Genomic DNA, 24,740 nt, shown 5'->3' on the forward strand with positions numbered 1-24,740 from the left:
CATTTGACATATCCTGTGGATATGTCATAAATGTCCTTCATGGGAAGACCCCTATAAATGTCGCGGTCGCTGTTAACCGTGGCATTTAACTGGTCAAACGGCCAGGAACATCACCATCGCTGTTCCTGGCCGTTAGAGCAGCGTGTCGGCTATAAAACACAGCTGACACTTGCAGTGTATGGAGCCGGCTGAGCGTGTGAGCCCGCTCCACTCCAAACATCCTCCCCTCACCGCCCCATGATGTGCCGGCACATCGTGAGTCGTTAAGGGGCCTAGCGCTGCCAGGTGCCCTGACTGCCGACTATAAGGCGCACAGACTTTTTAGCAAGATTTATTCTTGCTAAGAACTGCGTCTTATAGTCGACAAATTTTTTTTAAAAAAAAGTATAAATACCGTATTTTTCTACTGTTTTTTTTTTTTTTTTGGGCCCCCCAGTAATAGACTACTTATGGGGAAAAAGTCAGTTTGTTTTTTTTTTTACTTGAAACTTATTTTTTTTATGACTTATTTTTTTTTATTTTATTTATTAACTTACGTACGTAGTGCGGACCTATGTTAGTGAATGGGGCCATTCAGACTGTCAGTGAATTTCACGCAGCGTATGTGCGTAAAACTCACGATATGTCTTACATTTGGCGTCAATGGGTGCGTGCAAATCGCACACGGAAGCACTTCCGGGTGCCGTGCGTGATGCGAGCTACAGTAGTAAAATAAATAAATGAATGAAAACAAAAGCACCTCCTGCTTTTCTGTTTGTCGACCTAAAACCAGAGTGTCATAAAGATGCCGGCTGCGCGAAAATCACGCAGCCACACACCATGTACTGATGCCACACTGACCTTTTGCGCACGCAAAAACCAGCGGTTTTTGCGTTGGGTCGTGTGCACATACCCTATTTTCAGACGTAATGGAGGCGTTTTATGCCTTGAATTACGCCTGAAAAGACGGCTCCATTACGCCTGCAAACATCTGCCCATTGCTTGCAATGAGTTTTACGATGATCTGTGCAGCCGAGGTGTAATTTTACGCGTCGCTGTCAAAAGACGGCGCGTAAAATTACGCCCGCGTTAAAGAAGTGCAGGACACTTCTTGGGACGCATTTGGAGCCGTTTTTCATTGACTCAAATGAAGAACCGCTCCAATTACATCCGTAAAAGATGACCCGCAATATGCGAGTACACGCAAAATGTCTGAAATTCAGGAGCTGTTTTCTCCTGAAAACAGCTCTGTAATTTCAGACGTATTTTGCATTGCCGTGTGAACATACCCTTAGGCTCTTGACTACTAGTCTAGCCAGGAACCAATTCCATTTGTTTTGCCTCTCAATAGGGAAGTTGTTGTTTTGTAACAGGTGGTTGTGCAGTGTCACAGCTGATTGCCCCCCTATTGCTGCTCTATCCTGGTCGCACTCTGCATGGTTAGCCTGTAATCTGATATTTTGGCTAGGTTAGCCCAGGTTTTAATAGTTAATTCAATAAAACAATTTTAAACGTTCTTATACAAGCGGTTTTATTTCACTTGCCATATTAGGCTAACAAGCGCCTGCTACATACAGGCACACACTGAATCGGTCTAGCATTGAACAGGTTAACTTCAAGCACGCTTACATTAAGGCCGGATTCACACAAGAGCAGCTCCGTGTGTCATGGTCATATGGTGCGCGGCTGCGTGCCTTTCGCACAGCCGCCATCATTATGACACGGTTTATGGTGCTTTTCTGTTTTCATTCACACTTTTGACTGCAGTTGCGTGAATCACGCGCGTCACACGGAAGTGCTTCCATGTGGTGCGCGTGATTTTCACACACCCATTGACTTCAATGGCTGCGTGATGCGTGAAATACGCACAAAGAACGGACATGTCGTGAGTTTTACGCAGCGGACTCGCGTAAAAATCACGGACTGTCTTCACGGGCCCATAGACTAATATAGGTCTGTGCGAGGCGCGTGAAAATCACGCGCGTTGCACGGACGTATATCACGTTCGTCTGAATAAGCCCGAATACTGCTAAGAGATGTTACCTTTGTTTTTCGAGGTTGTGTGAAAGTTAGAGCAGCAAGCAACAAACTTATTCACCTCTTTCCCGCTGCAGCCGATTTTGACCTTCCTGACAGCCTAATTTTTCAAATCTGACATCTACCTTTATGTGATAATAACTCTGGAATGCTTTTACATATCTAAGCGATTCTTATATTGTTTTCTCTTGACACATTGGACATTGGTTAAAATTTGGTCGATACATTTTAGTATTTAATTGTGAAAAACACCAAAATTGAATTTTTATACATTTTAAATGTATCTGCTTGTAAGATGGATAGATAATCATACCCAGGGCCACCACCATCAGGAATTTCAGGGCCCCATACAGCTACATTTTCTGGGCCCCCCCTACCGTGGCACCGACTGTTAACGGTACTCCGTCCAGCACTATATCATGCTACCCAGGGCCGCCATCAGGGGGGGTATTAGGGGTACTGATATGAGGGGCCCGGCCAAACCTAATTGAAAGGGGGGCCCGGCAGTCTGCACGGCCCCATAGTGTAACATAGGTCCGTACGATGCGCATGAAAATCACGCGCATTGCACGGATATATTACATGTTTGTCTGAATAAGCCCTAACAATAAGGCCCAGTTCACAGAGTTTTTGGGCCTTGATATTGACTCGGACACTGCGTCAGAATCCGCACCAAAAAACTTCCAAAACCGCCTCCCATTGATTTAATCTGAAATTAATAGGAACCAGTCGCGGAAAAAATAAAAAGCAGCACGTCCTTTCTTGCCGCGGTTCCGCCTCTGACCTCCCATCGAAATCAATGGGAGGCAGAAAATGCATTTTTCGCTGCGTTTTTTTGTCTGATGTCCTCAATCGCCACAGGTAAAAAACGCAGCAAAAAACGCGGCAAGATAGTGTGGGCAGGTCAAAATCTGATAGTGTGGGCGGTCGAGCGCGCGCAAGCGGGCGGTGTCACGGCGGTGTTTGACGAGAGGGGGGCCCGCAGCTCACGGCGGTGTTTGACGAGAGGGGGCCCGCAGCTCACGACATTGTTTTGGTGAAAAGAACAGGCCCCATTGCAGGGGCCTGTTTTTTTTTCTACCAGAGGCAAGTCGCGGCAGTTGCCGGGCCCCCCTTTCAATTAAGTTTGGCTGGGCCCCCTACAGTAGTACCCCTAATACCCCCCTGATGGTGGCCATGATCATACCACACAAAATGGTTACTAGTTAACATTTCCCATGTCTACTTTATGTTGGCATTGGGTTTTTGTTTTTTTTGGTGTTTACAAGGCTTAGAACTTTAGCAGAAATGTCTCACATTTTCAATAAAATTTCAAAAGGCTATTTTTTCAGGAACTAGTTCAGTTGTGAAGTGGCTTTGAGGGGCCCATACTTTACAAACACCCATAAATCACCCCATTTTAAAAACTGCATGCCTCAAAGTATTTATTCAAAACCGCATTTATAAAGCTTCTTAACCCTTTTGGCATTTTACAGGATCTAAAGCAAAGTAGAGGTCAAATTTTTTTTGCAGAAACTTGTTTTTAATCCTCCTCCTGGAGGTTCTACCAGAGAAATACAACTAAAAATGTATTATCCAGATTTTGCATTTTTTAGAAATATCCCACATCTGGCCCTAGTGTGCTAATTGACTAGGCCTTCTTTTTATTAGAATATATTTTAGTCACCCTGTCCGGTTTGAAGAGGTCTTGTGGTACCAAAACAAAGGAACCACACCAAAAATGACCCCATTTTGGAAACTACACCCCACGAGGAATTTTTATGTAGGTGTCTAGTAAGCATTTTGTCCCCACAGGTGTTTTCATAGATTTTAGTAACTTTCGGCTGTGAAAAAACGAAGAAATAAAAATTTCCCAATAAAACGTAGAATTTTTTCATCTCCACAAGGACTAAAGGACAAAAAGCCTCCCCTACATTTGTAAAACCGTTTCTCCCAAGTATAACAATACACCACATTTGGTCATAAACGACTGTTTGAACACACGGCAGGGCTCAGAAGAGAAGGAGCACCATTTGGCTTTTGGAGCTCTAATTTACCTGGAATGGTTTTCGGGTGCCATGTCTCATTTGCAAAGCCCCTGCGGGCAAAACTGTAGAAAGCCTGCAAAAGTGACCCCATTTGGGAAACTACACCCTATGGAATCTATCTAGTGTTATAGTGAGAATTTTGACCCCACCGATTTATTTATTTTTTGCAGAAATTATTGGAAGTAGGCCGTGAAAATGAAAAATTTTAGTTTTTTTTCCAATAAGATGTAGGTTTAGGTCAATGTTTTTCATTTTCACAAGGAATAAAGAACAAAAAGCACCCTAACGTTTGTAGAGCAATGTCTCCCAAGTACGGTAACACCCCATATGTGGTTATAATCTGCTGTTTAGACATATGGGAGGGTTCAGAAAAAAAGGAGTGGTATCTGATTTTCGGAGTGTGTATATTTTGCTCGAATGGTTTGCGGATGCCATGTCGCATTTGCAAAACCCCAGATGTACCAAAAGTAAGTGACCCCATTTTAGAAACTACACCGCTAAAGGCATTTATCAAGTGGTGTAGTGAGCATTTAGAACCCACAAGTGTTTTTTCAGAAATTGTATTAACCACTGTGTTTTAAAGTGAAAATTGCAATTTTTCCACAGATACGCCACTTCACCGCAAATATTTTGTGCCACTGGAGAATCTTACCCCATAAATTAAGTGGGTTCTCCCGGGTATGGCAATGCCTTACATGTGGACGTAAGCTGCTGTTTGGGCACACTGTAAGGCTTAGAAGGGAGGGAGTGCCATTTGGAGCGGGGATCTTGCTTGGTAGTAGTTTTGTTTGGAGTTTTAGTGGTATTGCAGTTTTATATTGTGGGGCATATCTAATCTGTGCGGCGTAAATCAGGGCATAATAAGAAGGTATAGTAATGGGGTAAATAATACAATTATCCATAGATGTGTGGTACGCTGTGAAGCAATCCGTTATGCACAGTCCAGTGTCACACTGATAAACTGTTTCCTTTCTTATTCCCCATTTGTAAGACTCTGAACCATTTGGGGACTTTTTCCTCCTTTGCAGTTTGGGAAACTTTGCTGGGAAAGTGTTGGGCTGGTATAATACGGGTGCCCTCGCTTCCAGCAGATGTGCTATGTCCCTTCCTAGTTCCTTAACCCCTTCCCGACATTTGCCGTATAGGTACGTCATGGAAAGCATTGACTTCCCGCATCTTGACGTACCTATACGCCAAATGCAGAAGGGGTTACCGTATCAAAAATAAAAGTTTTAAAGTAAAGATGGCTGCTGTTCATAACAGCAGGCCATCTGTACACGATGCCCAGGGGGGTGTCGCCTCCCCCCCGCATCGGCGATCGCCGCTATTGGCCGGTCAATTCAGACCGGCCAATTTCGGCTTTTGCCAATCACTGTGCCACAGGGCACAGTGATATGGTGGTTATTGGTGCTGTCTAGGACAGCACCAATGACTACCATGTTCCATATAAAAAATGGCGGTGATGCCAGCCTCCAGATCGCTATGGTTGGTCGGTCAGCACCGACCGACCAATCGCAGCCATGGCGGGTGTTTGAAACACCCTACACCAGCCCTGCCCACCTCATTCCGGTTAGGAACGGTGAGCAGAGCTGGTGTGACCGTCTGTGAAGCCAACTTACCGAATCTGAGGCCTTCTGTGCTGCGATCCTGCTGTGACGTCTTCATCCGACTGCTTCCTGCAGAAGAGTGAACCGTCATCAACTGTGCTGCTGCTGATTTTTTATTTTTTTTTGCAGCAGCACTTGTTTTTTTCCTAAACTTCTTATCCCTGTACCCTCCCCCCTCCCCTCCCCCTCTTTCCCTTTTTACGTCCTGCGGCCGCCGAGTGCGGATCAGTGACCGCCATCACTGACCGCCAATTTTTGGCACAGGACTTTCTTTTTTTTTTTGTATTTTTGCACCTCCCTGTGCGCCCTGCAGCCACTGAGTGCAGATCAGTGACCGCCATCACTGATCAGCATCCGTGGTCATTTTTTTTATTTTTTGGCCTTTTTTATTACTGCACCTTTTTTTTGCGTGCGCCCTGCGGCTACTGAGTGCTGAGTCTAATAATCCGCCTCAGTGGTAATTTGTTTACGCAGGTTTTTTTTTGGCCTTTTTTTCTTCATTTTATAAAACTGTAAAAAAAAAAGAGTAGCATTAGAGTAGCGGACGTTTACTGACGTCCGTTTTGTAAAAAAGATATATAGCAGAAGTTCTAGCTATATATTTTATACAGTTTGAATAAATTTACTTCTTCTAGTTAGCGTCCATTTAGTGACGGACATTTAGTTCGTTCACTAAATTTTTGATAGCGTAGCGACAGTTTTAGTATAAATTTACATCTTATAGTCAGCGTCCGTTTAGTGACGCACATTCAGTTTTTTTTAACTGAAGTTCATTCACTAAATTTTTGATAGCGTAGCGACAGTTAGTATAAATTTATAGCGTTATAGACTTTTTGGGGGTTTCTAATATATAAGGCGCTCAAAGCCACTTCAGAACTGAACTGGCCCCTGTAAAAATAGCCTTTTGAAATTTTCTTGAAAATGTGAGAAATTGCTACTAAAGTTCTAAGCCTTGTAACGTCCTAGAAAAATAAAAGGATGTTCAAAAAACGATGCCAAACTAAAGTAGACATATGGGGGATGTTAATTAGCAACAATTTTGTGTGTTATAACTGCCTGTCTTACAAGCAGATACATTTAAATTGATAAAAATTCTATTTTTTGCAATTTTTCACTATATTTTGGTGTTTTTCACAATTAAATACTGAATGTATCGACCAAATTTTACCACTATCTTAAAGTCCAATGTGTCATGAGAAAACAATCTCAGAATCACTTGGATAGGTACAAGCATTCTGACGTTATTACCACATAAAGTGAAACATGTCAGATTTGAAAAATGAGGCTCGGTCAGGAAGGTCAAAAGTAGCTAAAGAGGGAAGGGGTTAATACTAGGGCCCTGAGACTGTAGGTTGTTCCCCTCCGGCCTGCACATCGGGATGTTTGTTCATCACCGCGTTATAGTGCTACAGCTTTCTTTAATTTTTCGGTTGATGGAGATGTATGAGGTCATGTGTTTTGCGAGAGAGAAGCTGTAGATTTTATTGGTACCATTTAGGACACATACGACTTTTTGATAACTTTCCTTTATTTCATTTTTTTTGGAAGAGGAAATTACCAAAAGCAAGCCATTCTGGAAATCTTTTTTGCTTTTTCGGCATTCACAGTGCGCCATATATGACATGTTAACTTTATTCTGCGGGTCGATACGATTACGGCGATACCAGAATTATATCGTTTTTGTCATGTATTGCAGCTTTTGCACAATAAAATGACACTTTTTTATTTTTATTTTTTTTTTAAATTTTGTTTTCTGTCTCGCCATATTCGAAGACCCATAACTTATTTTTTGGGGGGGCAGAACGGGCTGTAGGTTTTATTGGTGTTATTCTGGGGTAAATGACTTTTTGATCACTTTTTATTCCATTTTTTTGGGGAGAAGATGTGACCTAAAAACAGCGATTTTGGCTGTTTTTAATTTTTTGATTTCTTTTTACTGCGTTCACCCTGCGGAATTAATTACATAATAGTTTTATAGTTTCGATTGTTGTGGATGTGGCGATACCAATTATGTATTTTTTTTTTTTTTTTATTCGCAATCATAAAATACTTAAATTTATTTATTTATTTTAACAATATTTGTATGAACTTTTTTTTTTATATTTTTGTCCCACTAGGACTTGAAAGCCTGCACCACTGATCTCAATTCTAATACACTGCACTACGTACGTAGTACAGTGTATTAGTGCGGTCAGACACGGAGGCTATTGTTAGGCCTCCGGTTGCCATACCAACCATCGATACCCCAGCGATCAAGAAGCTGGGTTGCCGGTTGGCTAAAAAAAAACCTCAGATGGTGTGGTCTGAGTGCAGCATCTGAGGGGTTAATCGGACGGATCGGAGGCTAACTCTGGTCCTGGCCGTTACAGCCAGGTGTGATCTGTAACATACTGATGACAGCCGGGTGTCAGCTGTAAAATACTGCTGACAGTAGGGTGTCAGCTGTAACATACAGCTGACACCTGGTGGTGATGGTGCGGGCTCTGCTTCTAAGCCCATACTATCACCGCGACACAATGGTACTGCGTTTTGTGGAAACCCCTTCTCGACAGCACTCTGTATTTATATGTCGGAAAGGGGTTAATTTAGATATTAAATATACAAGAGTACAGTGCTTACAAATGTTACAAAAATGATATAATCCATGACATACAAATAAAGACAAAACGGTTCCAAAAATAAAAAAGGATAAAGTATAACAGACCTCTTACTAAATAGATTGCAGAGTGATCCTGCTGAGAATAACAGCTGGATTTTGCATCAGACACAGAAGATGCAACCCAGGATTGCAGTTCTGCCCAGAGTGTGGCTTTTGACCTGAGATTTTATAGGGTCCCAGTTAGACCCCTTCACCTTCTTCCGTGTCACCTGAGAGGAAAAGATCTAATTACATGTAGCTTATGTCATATCTTCTAACCGGAATCTGCCAGTGAGATAATGACCGGCAACTTCTATTTTTAACAATCTATGCACGTCAAACATGGATAGAAAATATTAGTAATTTGAACCAATATGTAATTCTGTGGGTTCCTGAGGCCATAAATCCCTCCAAGATGCGTGGCTAAGCTCAAATCGCTGGATTGTTTAACCCATTCCCGCTCCTGGACGTACTATTAGGTCATGGTAACTATAGCGTTCGCGCTCCATGACCTAATAGTACGTCTCGGGAGTAACGGCCGTTTCGGCCGTCCTCCCGACACATACAGGAGCTGTGACAGCTGCTGTCTTGTTTAGCAGCTGTCACAGCTCCTACAGCGGGGACCGATCGCTGTGTCCCCGCTGATTAACCCCTTAAAAGCCGCGTTCTATAGAAATCGCGGCTTTTTAGGGGTTAAGCTGCCATCGCCGGCCTGCTACGCGATAACGGCTGGCGATGGTGACTATGGCAACCGGACACCAAACAATGGCGTCCGGCTATGCCATAGACGGAAGCCTAGTGGGTCCTGACAACGTCAGGACCCACTATGCTTGTTTTCAGTGAGTAGCTGACAGCTCTAATACACTGCACTACGCATGTAGTGCAGTGTATTAGAATAGCGATAAGGGCCTCCTGCCCTCAAGTCCCCTGGTGGGACAAAGTAATAAAGTTAAAAAAAGATGTGTAAAAATAAGAAAATAAAAGTTTTCAAAGTATTAAAAGTAAAAATCCCCCTTTTTCCCTTATCAGTCCTTTATTATTAATAAAAATATATAAACAAACAAATAAACTATACATAATTGGTATCGCCGCGTCCGTAACGGCCTGAACTACAAAATTATTTCGTTATTTATCTCGCACGGTGAACGCCGTAAAAGAAAATAATAATAAACCGTACCACAATCACAATTCTTTGGTCACTTCACCTCCCAAAAAATGGAATAAAAAGAGATCAAAAAGTCGCATGTACCGAAAAATGGTACTGATCGAAACTACAGTTCGTTACGCAAAAAATAAGTCCTCGCACGGCTTTATTGATTGAAAAATAAAAACGTTCTGGCTCTTAGAATAAGGTAACACAAAAAGTGAATGATTGTTTACAAAACTTATTTTATTGTGCAAACGCCATAAGACATAAAAAAAAAACTATAAACATCTGATATCGCCGTAATCGTATCGCCCCGCAGATTAAAGTGAATGTCATTTATAGCGCACGGTGCACGCAGTAAAAAAAAAAAGAATAAAAAAACAATAGTAGAATTGCTGTTTTTTAGTCACCACGCCACCTAAAAATAGAATAAAAACTGATCAAAAAGCCGCACGCACCCCAAGAAAACTACAATGGATTCCTCAAGGGGTCTAGTTTCCAAATTGGGGTCACTTTTGGGGGGTTCCCAATGTTTTGGCACCACAAGACCTCTTCAAACCGGACATGGTGCCTAATAAAAAAGAGGCCTCAAAATCCACTAGGTGCTCCTTTGCTTCGGAGGCCGGTGCTTCAGTCCATTACCGCACTAGGGCCACATGTGGGATATTTCTCAAAACTGCAGAATCTGGGCAATACGTATTAAGTTGCGTTTCTTTGATAAATCCTTTTGTGTTATAAAACAAATGGTATAAAGAGGATTTTCTGACAAAAAAAAATGTAAATTTCACCTCTACTTTTCTCTAAATTTCTGTGAAACACCTAAAGGGTTCATAAACTTTCTAAATGCTGTTGTGAATACTTTGAGGGGTCTCGTTTCTAAAATGGGGTATTTGATAGGGGTTTCTAATATATGGACCCCTCAAAGCAACTTCAGAAATGAACTGGAACCTAAAAAAATAAATAAATGAGGCAATACTTCGCTTCTTACATTATACTGATAATGAGCCGTGCACACCCCGAGATGACCCCAGTTTTGACCGTTTGTATAAACGGAGACCCCTATTAGACAGTTCCAGTGCCCGGTTTTCCCAAGCATTAACCCCGAGAAGTGTATTTCTATTGATGAGTCCCTGGTACATTTTAAAGGGAGGGTTCAATTCCGCAAGTACCTGCCGGGTAAGAGGGCAAGGTATGGCGTGAAGATGTATAAGCTGCGAGAGTGCATCCGGGTATACCTACAGGTTTAGGATATATGAAGGGAAGGCCACCCCCAAACCAGACTGCATCCTGGACTACAATAGGTACATGGGAGTGATGGATTTGTAAGATCAAATCCTGAAGCCCTACAGCGCCATGCGGTGTGGTATAAGAAGCTGGCCGGGCACATCATACAAATGGCTTTGTACAATGCGTACGTGCTACGTCGATGTGCAGGCCAGACGGGAACTTTCCTGGAATTTCAAGAGGTGATTATCAAGAACCTAATCTTTAGGGACCAAGAAGGGGGGGCACCCATTACTTCTGGAAGCGGGGCCACACGCATCGTACCAAGGCGGCAACACTTTCCAGGAGAAGTTCCCCAAACTGGCAAGAAGGGAAAAAGTCAAAAGAGGTGCAAAGTCTGCTATAAGAGGGCGATAAGGGATGACACAATATATCAATGTGACACGTGTCCCGAATAACCAGAGCTCTGTATGAAAGTCAGTTTTAAAATTTATCATACATCCCTTGGTTTATAATTTACCCCAATTTTACTTACCCTGATGCACTCCGCACAGCTTATCCCCCTCATCTTTCCCCTCTGGGCCCTGCTGTGTGCCCAGGCATCTGATAACAGCCACATGTAGGGTATTGCCATACCCGGGAGAACCCACATTACAGTTTATGGGGTGTAGGTCTCCGGTCAAAATGCTCGCTACACCTCTAGATGAATGCCTTAAGGGTGTAGTTATTAAAACGGGGTCACTTCTTGCGGGTTTCAACTGTACTGGTACCTCAGGTGCTTCTGCATACATGACTTCGCACTAGAAAATCCCCAGTAGGCCAAATGGTGGTCCTTTCCTTCTGAGCCCTCCCATGGGCCCAAACGGCACTTTATCACAACAAATGGGGTATTGCGGCACTCAGAACAAATTGTGCAACAGAATGGGGTATTTTGTTTCTTGTGAAAATAAGAAATTTTCAGCCAAAACTACATATTATTGGGAAAAATTAATTTTGTTTGAATTCCCAGCCCAATTCAAATAAGTTCTGTGAAAAAACTATGGGGTCAAAATGGTCACAACACCCATAAATGAATTCCTTGAGGGGTGTAGTTTCCAAAATGGGGTCACTTCTGGTGGGTTTCCATTGCTTTGATACCTCTGAGGCTCTGCAAATGCGACATGGCACCCGAAAACCAATCCAGCAAAATCTGGACTCCAACAAACATATAGCGCTCCTTTCGTTCTGAGCCCTCCCATGGGCCCAAACGGCAGTTTATCACCACAAATGGGGTATTGCCACACGAAGGACAAATTGGGCAACAAAATGGGGTATTTTGTTCCCTGTGAAAATAAGAAATTTTGATCACAAATGACATTTTATTGCAAAAAACGACTTTTTTTTCATTTCACAGCCCAATTCAAATACGTGCTGTGAAAAAACTGTGTGGTCAAAATGGTAACAACAACCATAAATGAATTCCTTGAGGGGTGTAGTTTCCAAAATGGGGTCACTATTGGGGGATTCCTACTGTTTTGGCACCTCAACACCTCTTCAAACCTGGCATGCTGCCTAAAATATATTCTAATAAAAAAGAGGCCTCAAAATGCACTAGGTGCTTCTTTGCTTCTAGGGCTTGTGTTTTAGTCCACGAGCGAAGTAGGGCAACATGTGGGACATTTCTAAAAACTGCAGAATCTGGACAATACATATTTAGTAGTGTTTCTCTGGTAAAACCTTCTGTGTTACAGAAAAAAAAATGAATAAAATTGAAGTTCAGCAAGAAAAATGAAATTTGCAAATTTCACCTCCACTTTGCTTTAATTCCTGTGAAATGCCTGAAGGGTTAAAAAAAACTTTCTAAATGCTGTTATGAATACTTTGAGGGGTCTAGTTTTTAAAATGGGGTGTTTTATCAGGGTTTCTAATACATAGGCCCCACAAAGCCACTTCAGAACTCAAGAGGTACCTTAAAAAAAAAAGCTTTTGAAATTTTCTTACAAATATGAGAAATTGCTGTTTATGTTCTAAGCCTTGTAACGTCCAAGAAAAATAAAATAATGTTCAAAAAACGATGCCAATCTAAAGTAGACATATGGGAAATGTGAACTAGTAACTATTTTGGGTGGTATAACCGTCTGTTTTACAAGCAGATGCATTTCAATTCTGAAAAATTCAATTTTTCCAAAATTTTCTCTAAATTTTGCAATTTTTCACCAATAAACGCTGAATATATCGACCAAATTTTACCACGAACATGAAGCCCAATGTGTCACGAGAAAACAATCTCAGAATCGCTTGGGTAGGTTTAAGCATTCCGACGTTATTACCACATAAAGTGAAATATGTCGGATTTGAAAAATGGGCTCTGAGCCTTAAGGCCAAAACTAGGCTGCGTCCTTAAGGGGTTAAAACATAAATTATGACCCGAATGGCTCTGAACTTTATAGAAGACTTAAAACGTTTTTGGAGACTAGCTGTGTACGCACAGATGCATTCACCTTCCACTTGTTAACACCTCTGTGACTGGGACCCACTGACAAAGGAACATTTGCCCTTTGTGTTTGTTTGCAAACTAATTTAAAGGTGTTGTCCACTACCGGATAACTGATGACCGGGACCCTGCGCAGTTAAGCTGCTCCAGCTGCCTCCGGAAAGCAGATATGGAATAACGTCCGAACTTCAGTACTGGAGCTCTGCTCCTATTCAAGTGAATAGGAGCAGAGCTGCAGTTCGGCAGCACAGCCGCTATGCAATGTATGATAGATAGATACTTTATCCCCAAAGGGAAATTGGTTTACAGTTGTAACTCCCATTTACAGTACATATTTTATTATATGTTGTCGATGTATGTTGTATTGTTTTTGTATAATATGTATTAAAAAGCATCATCACACACTACAAAAACATATTATAAAGTGCAATAGCTTTTGGCATAAAATCTTTTAAATCGTTCTTTCCTACGTCGAAATTGTAGCAATCGATCACTAAAACAGCTTTGTTTATCGATTAAAATGCTATGCAACGGATGCAATGCCTCTAATTTAATTGCACTAATCTTCCTTAATAACCTTTTATTTAATACCTCCTCAAATAACGGCACCTCACTAACCATGATCGCTTTTCCCTTTTTGATCACCTTATTCAATTTATTCTTTTCAGCTTCTCTAATGTTACCTCCCCAAAAGACAGCACCATAAAATATAACGCTAGTGACCACGGAGTTATAAAACATTAATATCATTTTATCACACACATTCAACGAATGCAAATTACGTAACAAATACAACCGGCTCATTGCCTTTTTGTACACCTTTTTCTGTATTCTCGATCCAATCCAAATTCTGGTCCAAATATTTGTATGATCTCACTCTCTCCACTTCCTGATTTAGAATAGACACCGGCACCACGATCTCTATTGATTTACGCAGGAAATTTTCCCAATATTTAATTCCAACCCGTTATCCACACTCCATTTAACAAATGGAGTGTGGATAATGTGTTGGTATGGAGCCAACGGCTTCCGGCTCCGTACGTTGCATAATGTGCCATAGCATCCGGTGCCCGCAGGCCACCGAAGCAGCTGATGGGTCCGGGTGTCGGACCTGCATGATGATATACTGATGACCTATCTAGTAGATAGGTAATCCGTTGTCCGGTAGTGGACAACCCCTTTAAGTCTTCCTGGACAGATGTAGTTGATAATTAAAGGTCCTGTTTGGTTCCAGCAAATCAAAGGGGTTTTCCATGAGGGACATTTATGACATATCCACAGGTTGTCATAAATGTCAGATGCAGGTCCCTCTGGGACCACCTACCTCTAGAACCCCTAAAGCCCGTTCTACCTTTTTGTGCTGCAGCTGAAGCGTGTGATTTCCGACCATGAAGATGAAAACCGCGTAGCTCGCTGAGATATGCTGTTTCCGTAAGTCCCATAGTAGTGAATGGCAGTTATGGAAGCCGGGTAGCATGTGATCTATGCTATTTTCTTCTTCATGGTCAGAAATCAGGGCTCTGTAGAACAAAGTGCAGCATCAGGACTTATTGTCTATCGCTTATGTGCTGGGGGAAGTGGTATCCTCTGAAGAAAACTGGGACTGTAGTTTCTGCAGGTTCCATTCAGATTAATTGGACTGGTTTTTAGTCACAAATGTATGGAACAAAATCTGTGTGAATCCACCCTTATTTTTTTAGCAAAGGCCGTAAATCCTGGGCTGGGAGAAAGAGGAGGGGGGGGGGGTAGTTTGTATGGTCACTACAAATAAAGCAATCTTCTGTGCCTTAGGCCTCATGCACATGACTAGTTTTCATCCGTAATTGCGGATCTATTCATTTCTATTGGCCACGGACACCTTTCAGTATATTTACAGAGGTGTCCGTGCCGTAGAAATGTTCCGCAAAATATAGAACCTGTCTTATGTTTGTCCGCAATTGCTGACGGCTATGGAGTAAGATTGGTAGCCGTCAGTAATTGCGGAAGCGTTGCTATGAGGCGCCAGGCGATTCCACAAGATTCCTCCGGGTTTTTCTTTTTGAGGATCTGTAAATACGGATGCACTATGGACCATAATTACGGATACTGTCCCATATTTGCGGATGACTATGGATTTGTATTTGCAGACCGTAAAAACCCTTACGGTCGTGTGCATGAGGCCTTAGCAGGTCTATAGATACTCCGATAAAAGACACGCTCTGTCAGTACCCTAGAAGGCCTCGTGCACGCTTCCAACACCGTTTTCACGACCGTCTTTGACGGATCCGTGTGCCCATTTTAGCGGCCGTGTGCACTCCGAGTACCGAGCATGGTACTGTCCAGGGTGCTGAAAGAGTTAATGGGCTGCACTGATCGGCGGTAACTTTCAGCACCCTGGACAGTACCATGCTCGGCGCTCGCAAAATACAATTTTAATTAAATAAATAAAAAAACAAGTTCATACTTCCTTTCCTCCTGTCCGGCCTCCAGGGATGACGCTTCATCCCACGTGACCGCCTCTGCAGCCAATCACAGGCTGCAGCGGCCTCTGCAGCCGATCACAGGCTGTCGCGTCATACAGGAAGGTCGGACTGGAGGGAGCAGAGGGACTCGTCACGAAGACAACGACCGGGTACATAAGAACCTCTTTTTTTTAATTTTATTTTTAATCAGCAGCCTCTTTTCTCGATCAGTGATTGATAGAGACAAGTGGCTGCCGATTAGTGTAATATTTCTGTAATGTATTTCTGCCCGCCCGGCCGTTGCTAGGCAACGGCTCCGTCACACACGGACGGCACACTGATTCCTTCAGTGTGCCTTCAGTTTTTTTGACGGCCCCATTGACTTGCATGGGCCTCACGATCACGGAATCTCGGACCAAAGTAGGACATGCTCTACTTTGGATCGGAACGGAGCAACGGGACCGTCAAAAAAAACTGAAGTGTGCATGGCCCCATTGAAATGAATGGGTCAGGGTGCTAGCCGTCAGAAAAACGGCTAGCACCCTGAAGAAAAAGACTGAAGTGGGCATGGGACCTTCGTGTTTGAGTGTGATTATTTGAGGTAAATTTTATGTAGCAATTAAAAGGCTTGACTTGGTATGATTCTTGCTAGGTGCTTGCTTCATTGTGTATCAAGATCTTTTTCCCTTTTACTTGAATTTGTACTTTTTTTTTTATTTTATTTTTTTATTTCATTCATTAGGATGTACACCGATGTATTATGGCCTTGAATGAGTTAGTCTCTCTCCAGGTCACTATGCAGCACGCTCAGAAACATACAGATCTGATCACTACCCTGAAAAAAGTAAGTCCTTCCCCAGGTTTTTTTTTTTTTATGGTGGAAATATGGCTTGTATAACGCCATGTTTACTGATTTCATACGGTTGGTTATAATCTGTTTTTTATTGACGTGGTATCCGTGTACAGTTTTTAGATTACATTAGATAGGTTACACTTAAAGGGAATTTGTCACCAGGTTTATACGGTCCTATCTGAGGGCAGCTTATACTAGTGGCAGGGACCCTTAACCCAATGCTGTATTACTTATCAAGGATTAGTTGTTTCTATAAAAAAATAATTTTTCATGAGCTGCAGCTAGCCCCGGCCGCTGATTGACACTTTCTCCCGATGCATAGTATAGTGAAAAAGTCTTCAATATTCATGAGCTACCAATAGCTCTGCCCAGCTGCTGCTAGCCCTGCCCATCCAGTGCTGATTGGCATCTTTCCTATTCACAGTACGGGAAGAAAGTAATACAGCATTGGAATCCGTGTCGCTGGCACTACTTTATGCTACCCTCCGATAAGGCAGCATAAACGTGGCGACAGATTCCCTTTAAAAATTGGAGAAAAACTAACGTTTTGATTCCAAGCTGTATATACATGCATTCTTTAGCTATAAATAAAATGTCAGAATTCAGCTTGAGTTTATAATCTCTACTTTAGTAAAACACTTTGACCATGAAAATGCATAGAAAATATATAATGCCTGCTTCTGGGCTTACTGATGGGCATCGCCTGGTAGGTACCATTTCTCTTTTAATTAATTTCTCCTTGCTAAGGGGAAGAGAGGGAACTATGTGAAGACCAGTAGTGTAATTCAACTAACTCCCATCTTTTTTTTCTTTTTCTCTCGCTCGCTCTCCTTTTCTCTCGCTCGCGCCTCCTTTTCTCTTGCTCGCTCTCATCTAGGAACACTAGAACTGAACACAAATTTAAGGGGATGTCCATTCTAGACCATACTTATCTGTGCTTTTGACAATAAGCAGATCAGAAAGTGTCCCAATTCTAGCACCCCCAGTGATCAAAAGTAAGCCATTGGGAAACCTGGCAGTAAGTGTTCAATCTCCCTGCGGCTCCATCACGTGGGAAATTAAGCATTACACATTGCCCATTCAAATCAATGGGGGGGTTTGTGTATTGCAGGACAGGTCCTCCAGAGTGAGAGACGCTTGTTGCAGTTCTCTAATCTGGCCAAGAGATGAGCATCCTGACCAGTGGACCCTCTCTAACTCAGAATTCAATCATAGTGTAAATGGATTTTATTAAGTAGGCAATTTCTTAAATGGGCATAAGATATATAAAATTATTGCTTACACTGTGAATTTAAAGAGGATCTGTCGCTAGTTTAGTAATGTGCAATCTCCCAGCTAATCTAATAGGTGCCGTCACAGTGATAAGGCTAGTGAAAATTGTGTCCCAAAAAGTTTTTCAACGTTATGAGCTTTTTTTCTAAATATGAAAATGAAGCTATACTAGACAAGTATTTGTCAACACCAACGATTCTCCTGAGGTGGAGCTACCTCACAGCCTCTGACTATGTCCTATGCGCATGAAGCTGCTTCACACAGTGTGAGAGACGGAGGCTGGAGGGAAGGGGGATCACTTCAAATAGCCATATCTCATTCTGTGGACTACCTAAAACAGTGGTTCTGGTAGAGGAGTCTAGCTGTGAAACAACCAGATATATCGCCAGTTGAAAACAGTCGGGAATGAAAGCTGTATACTTTATGATCACACTGTTGCTGGGCAGGAAAGGGGGAGAAGCTGTAAGCTGATTGGACAGCGTCATACAGAAAAGATCACACTGCCCAGAGTGAAAACAGTCACCTCCCATTTGGCAAGTATGGCCAAATTAGCATATTTAGAAAAACGGACAACTCTGCGAATAATTAAAAAAATATATAAAATTACACTATAGTTATCCGCATCATAGCTCCTATGAGGTTAGTTAGGAGCATTACTAAACTAATGACAGATCCTCTTTAATGTGTTTATTTTTGTTTAAATTGCAGATTCGGCGATTTAAAGCAAGTCAGGTGGTAATGGAAAAAGCCACAATGCTTTACAACAAGTTCAAGAACATGTTTCTTGTTGGTGAAGGAGACTCAGTAATAAGCCAAGTTCTTAATAAGTCCTTAGCAGAACAGCGGCAACAGGAGGAAGCCAATAAAGGAAAGGATCCTGGGAAGAGGGGACCTCATAAGAAAGTTGAAAAAGAACAGAACTCTGGTAATTTCGGCAGTCATGTTAATAACATGTGAACTGATTTACACGAATAGGAAACACACACACACACGCGATGCAATTTTATTTTTATTTTTTATGAAGAAGTTCATAAATTACAAGCTGATTTGGGCATCCACTTGGCAAATGAGTTTTAATGTAGATAAATGTAAAGTTATGCATCTAGGGACCAATAACCTGCATTCATCATATGTCTTAGAGGGCGCTACACTGGGAGAGTCACTTGTTGAGAAGGATCTGGGTGTACTTGTAGATCAGACTATAAAATAACCGCATGAAATGTCAATCAGCTGCTTCTAAGGCCAACAAGATATTGTCATGTATTAAAAGAGGCATGGACTTGCGGGACAGGGATATATTAGAATTTTACAAAGCATTAGTGAGGCCTCATCTAGAATATGCAGTTCAGTTCTGGGCTCCAGTTCATGGAAAGGATGCCCTGGAGTTGGAAAAAGTACAGAAGAGCAACGAAGCTAATAAGGGGCATGGAGAATCTAAGTTATGAGGAAAGATTAAAATAAACCTATTTAGCCTTGAAAAGAGACCACTAAGGAGGGGGACATGATTAACTTATATAAATATATGAATGGCCCATACAAAAAATATAGTGAAAACCTGTTCCATGTAAAACCCCCTCAAAAGACAAGGGAGCACTCCCTCCGTCTGGAGAAAAAAAGGTTCAACCTGCAGAGATGACAAGCCTTCTTTACTGTGAGAACTGTGAATCTATGGAATAGTCTACAGCAGGAGCTGGTCACAGCAGGGACAGTAGATTACTTCAAAAAAGGCTTAGATAATTTCCTAGAAAGAAAAAATATATAAACCAAACCTATTTGGTTTTGCCTGTCTGCAATTGCCTGAACAATGAAAATATTATTTATCCTGTGTGGTAAAACGCAGTAAAAAAAAAAAAAACTAAAAACAATGCCAGAATTGCGGTTTTTTGGTTACCTTGCCTTCCAAAAATTTGCATAAAAAGTGATAGTCGCGAGTATCCAAGAATAATACCTATGAAAACTATAGCTCATCTCGCAAAAAACAAGCCCTCATACAGCTCCGTCGACTAAAAAACGAAAAAGTTATGGTTCTCTGAACATGGGGACAGACCAATTTTATTATTTTTACTAAAGTAATTTTTTTGTGCAAAAAGTTGTAAGGCATAAAAAAAAGTTCTATAAATTTGGTATCGCTAGAATCCTACTGACCCGCAGAATAAAGTTAACGTGTAACTTATTACACACAGTGAATGCTGTATATATTTTTTTCAAAAAAACTATGGCAGAATTGCTGTGTTTTGGTCGCCTTGGCTCCAGAAAATAGGATAAAAAGTCGCATGTACCCCAAAATGGTACCAACAAAAACTACGGCTCGTCCCGCAAAAAAAACGCCCTCATGCCGTCTATGAAAAAATAAAAGAAGTTAAGACTCCCATAAGTCAGGAGAGAAAAAATATGCAGTTGTGCAGCCCCAAGGGGAATATTTCTGTTTCAAGAGGCGATTATCAAGGTCCTAAAATTAGGGAACCAGGAAGGGGAGGGATCAAACATATCTACTGGAAGCGAGGGTGCCTATATTATACCAGGAAAACACTTTCCAAGCAAAATTCCCAGAACTGCAAAGGTGCGGAGTGTGGACCAAAAGGAGGATAAGAAAGGACATCATTTATCAGTGCGACGCTGACCTGCGCATAGAGGATTGCTTCACGGCGTAACATCTATGGATTCTTTTTTTATTGTTTTTACCCCATTATTATACCACCTTATTATGCCCTGATGCACTCTGCCCAGCTTACATATGCCCCCACGTTATAAACTGAAATACCAGTAAAACCCCAAACAAAACTACTACCAAGCAAAATCTGCACTCCAAAAGCCAAATGGCGCTCCCTTCTGAGCCCTACAGTGTGCCCAAACAGCTGTTTACTTCCACATATATGCCACTGCCATACCCGGGAGAACCCTTTTAACAATTTTTGGGACTCTGAAATGTCATATCTAGGGAAAAATTACACCATCCGCAGCGCATTAATTTTATGGAAAAGACCTGTAGGGTGAAAATGCTCACCTTAACCCTTTCGGGACCGAGCTCATTTTGGCTTTTAGGACCAGCCCCATTTTTTCAAATCTGACGTGTCATTTTAAGTGGTAATAACTCTGGAATGCTTTTGCCTATTCAAGCGATTCTGAAATAGTTTTCTCGTGACATATTGTACTTTGTTAGTGGGAAAATGTTTTGTTTTTTTTTTCATTTTAAATGTATCTGTTTCAAAATCAATAGTAATACCACACAAAATAGCTACTATTTCACATATTTAATATGTCTACTTTATATTTGCACCGCTTTTTGAACATTATTTTATTTTTCTAGGACGTTACAAGGCTAAGAACTTTAGCAGCAATTTCTCACATTTTCAAGAAAATTTCAAAAGGCTATTTTTCAAGGACCAGTTCAGTTCTGAAGTGGTTTTGAGGGCCTTATCTACTAGATAAACCCCATAAATCACCCCATTTTAAAAACTGCACCTCTCAAAGTATTCAAAACTGCATTCAGAACGTTTCTTAACCCGTTAGGCGTTTCACAGGAATTAAAGCAAAGTAGAGGGGAAATGTAAAATGTTTTATTATTTTTTTGCAGAAATTAATTTGTAATTTTTCCCTGTAACACAGAAGGTTTTACCAGAGAAACGCAACTCCATATTTATTGCTCAGATTATTCTGTTTTTAGAAACATCACACATGTGGCCCTAGTGTGGTAATGGACTGAAACACAGGCCTTTGAAGCACCTAGAGGATTTTGGGGCCTTCTTTTTATTTTTTTTTTTTTTTTTTTTTTATTTTTTTTTAGAATATATTTTAGGCACCATGTCAGGTTTGAAGAGGTCTTGTGGTGCCAAAACAGTGGAAACTCCCCAAAAGTGACACTGTTTTGGAAACTACACCTCCTCAAGGAATTTATCTAGGGGTATAGTTCGCATCTTGACCCCACAGGTCTTTTGCTATATTTATTGGAGTTTGTCTGTAAAAATTAAACATTTCTATGTTTTTTCAGAAAAAAAGATTTTCACAATAAATAAAGGAGAAAAAAAAAAAAGACGAATTTGTAAAGCAATTTCTCCTGATTATGGCAATACACCATATGTGGTAATAAACTGCTGTTTGAGTCCTGCCAACTCAGAAGGGAAGGAGCAGTATTTGGCTTTTGGAGCTCAATTTCATCTGGAATAGTTTTTGGGTGTCATGTCGCATTTGCAAAGCCCCTGAGGTACCAAAATAGTGGCAACGCCCCTTAAGGAATCTATCTAAAGGTATAGTCCGCATCTAAACCCCACAGGTCTTTTGCGGAATTTATTGCAATTAGGCCGTGAAAATGAATATCGAGATTTATTTTTTTTCCACCAAAATCTTGGATTTTTTCATTTTCACAAAGGATAATGGAGAAAAAGCACCAACATTTGTAAAGCAATTTCTCCCAAGTACGGCAATACCCCACGTGGTCAAATGGTTTTTCGTTAGAAATTAATTAACCCTTTCAGGACTGATCCATTTATATTTTTTTTTTTTTTTTCCCTTATTCATTTTAGTTTTTCCCTCCCCGCTTTCCAAGATCCATAACTTTTTTTTTTGGAGTGGTGTGAGAGCTTCTTTCTTGCGGGAGGAGTTGTAGTTTCTAGTGACACCATTTAAAGTACCATTGTTCCTGTCCTTTAATACAGGGTGTCGGCTGTAATGCACAGCTGACACTGTGTATGAACACAGCTGACACCTGCAGCCTTTGGAGTGGGCTCAACGCATGAGCCCGCTCCATATATAACTCCCGCACCACAACATGCTATTAAGTCGTGGTGCGTGAAGGGGTTAATGCGCAGCGGATGGTGCAAAGTGAAAATTTAAATTTTCAACTGATATGCCATTTTAATGCACAATATGTTGTGCCCAGTTTGTGCCACTGAAGACAAATACCTCATGCAATGTTGAGCGGGTTCTCCCGGGTATAAAATGTCATATGTGGACGTAAGCTGGTGTTTGGGCACGCTGTAGGGCTCAGAAGCGAGGGAGCGCCATTTGGCTTTTGGAGCGCAGATTTTGCTTGGTAATAGTTCTGTTTGGGGTTTTGCTGGTATTTCAGTTTATAATGTGGGGGCATATGTAAGCTGGGCAGAGTTTATTAGGGCATAATAAGTGGGTATAATATTGCAGTAAATAAATAATCATAGATATGTGGCCAGTTTCGCACTGATAAATGGTGCCCAATCTTATCCGCTTTTGGAACGCTCTGCTCAATTTCTGTCGCCGTATTCTGAAAGCCAGAACGTTTTAATTTTTTTTCTCCACTGGAACTGTGTGAGGGCTTATTTGTTGCGTTACAATCTGTCGTTTTCATTGGTACAACTTTAGGGTAAATTTTTCTTTATTTTTTTTTCTTCTCACCCTGTGCTATAAATGACCTTTTACGTTATTCTGTGGGTCGATACGATTACAGTGATACCAAATGTATATAGGTTTTTTTATGTTTTGTGGCGTTTGCGCATGAAAAATCACTTTTCTATAAAGGTATTTTTTTGTCACCATATTCTGAGCCAGAACTTTTTTTTTTTGTCAAAAAAGCTGTTTAAAGACTTATTGGTACTGTTTTGGGTTACATGCGACTTTTTGATCACTTTTTATTCTATATTTCGGGAGGACTGGTGACCAAAAAAGTGATTCTGGCATTTTTTTTAATTATTTTTTTTTTTTCTGCGGTGTTCACCGTGCGGGAAAAATATTATATTATGGTTTGGGTCGTTTAGAACGCTACTAAATATGTGTATATTTTTTCCTATAATAGAAGACTTCTAGGAAAAAGTTTTTTACACTTTTATAAAACATTTTTATTACCCTTATTTTTTTTTATTTTTTTTTTTTACTTGAAGACCTGCAGCGCTGATAGTTGCGATAATACATTACACTACCTAGGTAGTGTAATGTATTATAAACGGTCAGTGTGACGCTGAGAGTCACACTGACAGGAGGCTGGTCCTGATAGGCTTCCGTGCGTGGCAGACCCGGAGGCTGTTGTGTGGCCTCCAGTTTTGCCATGACAACCGACGGCAGCACCTGCGATGGGACCCCGGGTAAGTTTTGTAGCAACAAACTTTCCCTGCGATCACATGATTGGGATCTGAACCAATCAGATCCCAATCATGTCTCCGGGACCAGAGGCAGGGGCTAACAGCGCGATCCGGGTGTCGGCGCTACTCAGTCACCCGATCGCGCTTTTAACACCCACCGTGAATTCATGTCGATGCTGCACAGAGCCCAGCAAGCGCCGACGTGAATTAACAGTGGGCGGTAGGGAAGCAGTAAATAAATGCCTTGAGGGGTGTAGATTCCAAAATGGGGTCACTTCTCTGGGTTTTTTTTTATTTTATTATTTTGTACCAGAGCCTCTGCAATTGTGAACCAATACTTTGTAACTCTCCAAATTAGGTCTCCATTTTGCATGGTACACTTTCACTCCTGAGCCCTGTCGAATCTCCTGGCAAAAGATTAGGGCCACACGTAGGGTGTTTCTAAAACCAGGAATCACAGCATAATAATTGGAGAGCTGTCTTTTCATGGTGGCACAAGCTGGGCACCACATACTGACATATCTATGGAAAAATTGCCAATTTCCCTCTGCAACATAGTGAGATGTTCTAGAGAAACTTCTGGAGAACACCTGCGGGGTTAACCTGCTCACTACACCCATAGGTGAATACCTTTTGAAGGGTGTAGTTTCCAAAATGAGGTCCCTTCTGGGGGATTTCCACTGTTTTAGTCCCACGGGGGCTTTGCAAACGCGACACAGCGCCCAGAAATCAATGCAGCAAAATCTGTGCTCCATAAGCCAAATGGCGCTCCTTCCTTTCTAAACCCTGCCGTGTGCCCAAACAGCCGTTTATGACCACATATGGGGTATTGCCGTACTCGGGAGAAGTTGCTTTACAAATGTTGGTTCTTTTTCTCCTAAATTTTTTATTTTCTCAACAAATATTGAGCTAAAGCTATGTCTTGGGAAAACAATATTTTTTGTTTTTCATTTTCGCTGCCCAATTCTCATAACTATGAAATACCTGTGCGGTCA

General features: G+C 41.5%; 1 protein-coding gene across 3 annotated transcripts in view; it reads left to right on the forward strand.

Moving 5' to 3' along the window:
* PSIP1 (PC4 and SRSF1 interacting protein 1) overlaps positions 1-24,740 on the forward strand; it is a 184,845-nt gene that overhangs the window by 154,084 nt on the left and 6,021 nt on the right. For all 3 annotated transcript variants that reach the window (XM_075826692.1, XM_075826707.1, XM_075826698.1), the window contains 2 exons: positions 16,316-16,417; positions 18,407-18,623. In XM_075826692.1, the coding sequence (XP_075682807.1) occupies positions 16,316-16,417; positions 18,407-18,623 (319 nt within the window). The remainder of the gene's footprint in view (positions 1-16,315; positions 16,418-18,406; positions 18,624-24,740) is intronic.

The sequence above is a fragment of the Rhinoderma darwinii genome, chromosome 1 (genome assembly GCF_050947455.1).
Source record: "Rhinoderma darwinii isolate aRhiDar2 chromosome 1, aRhiDar2.hap1, whole genome shotgun sequence".
Lineage (NCBI taxonomy): Eukaryota > Metazoa > Chordata > Amphibia > Anura > Rhinodermatidae > Rhinoderma > Rhinoderma darwinii.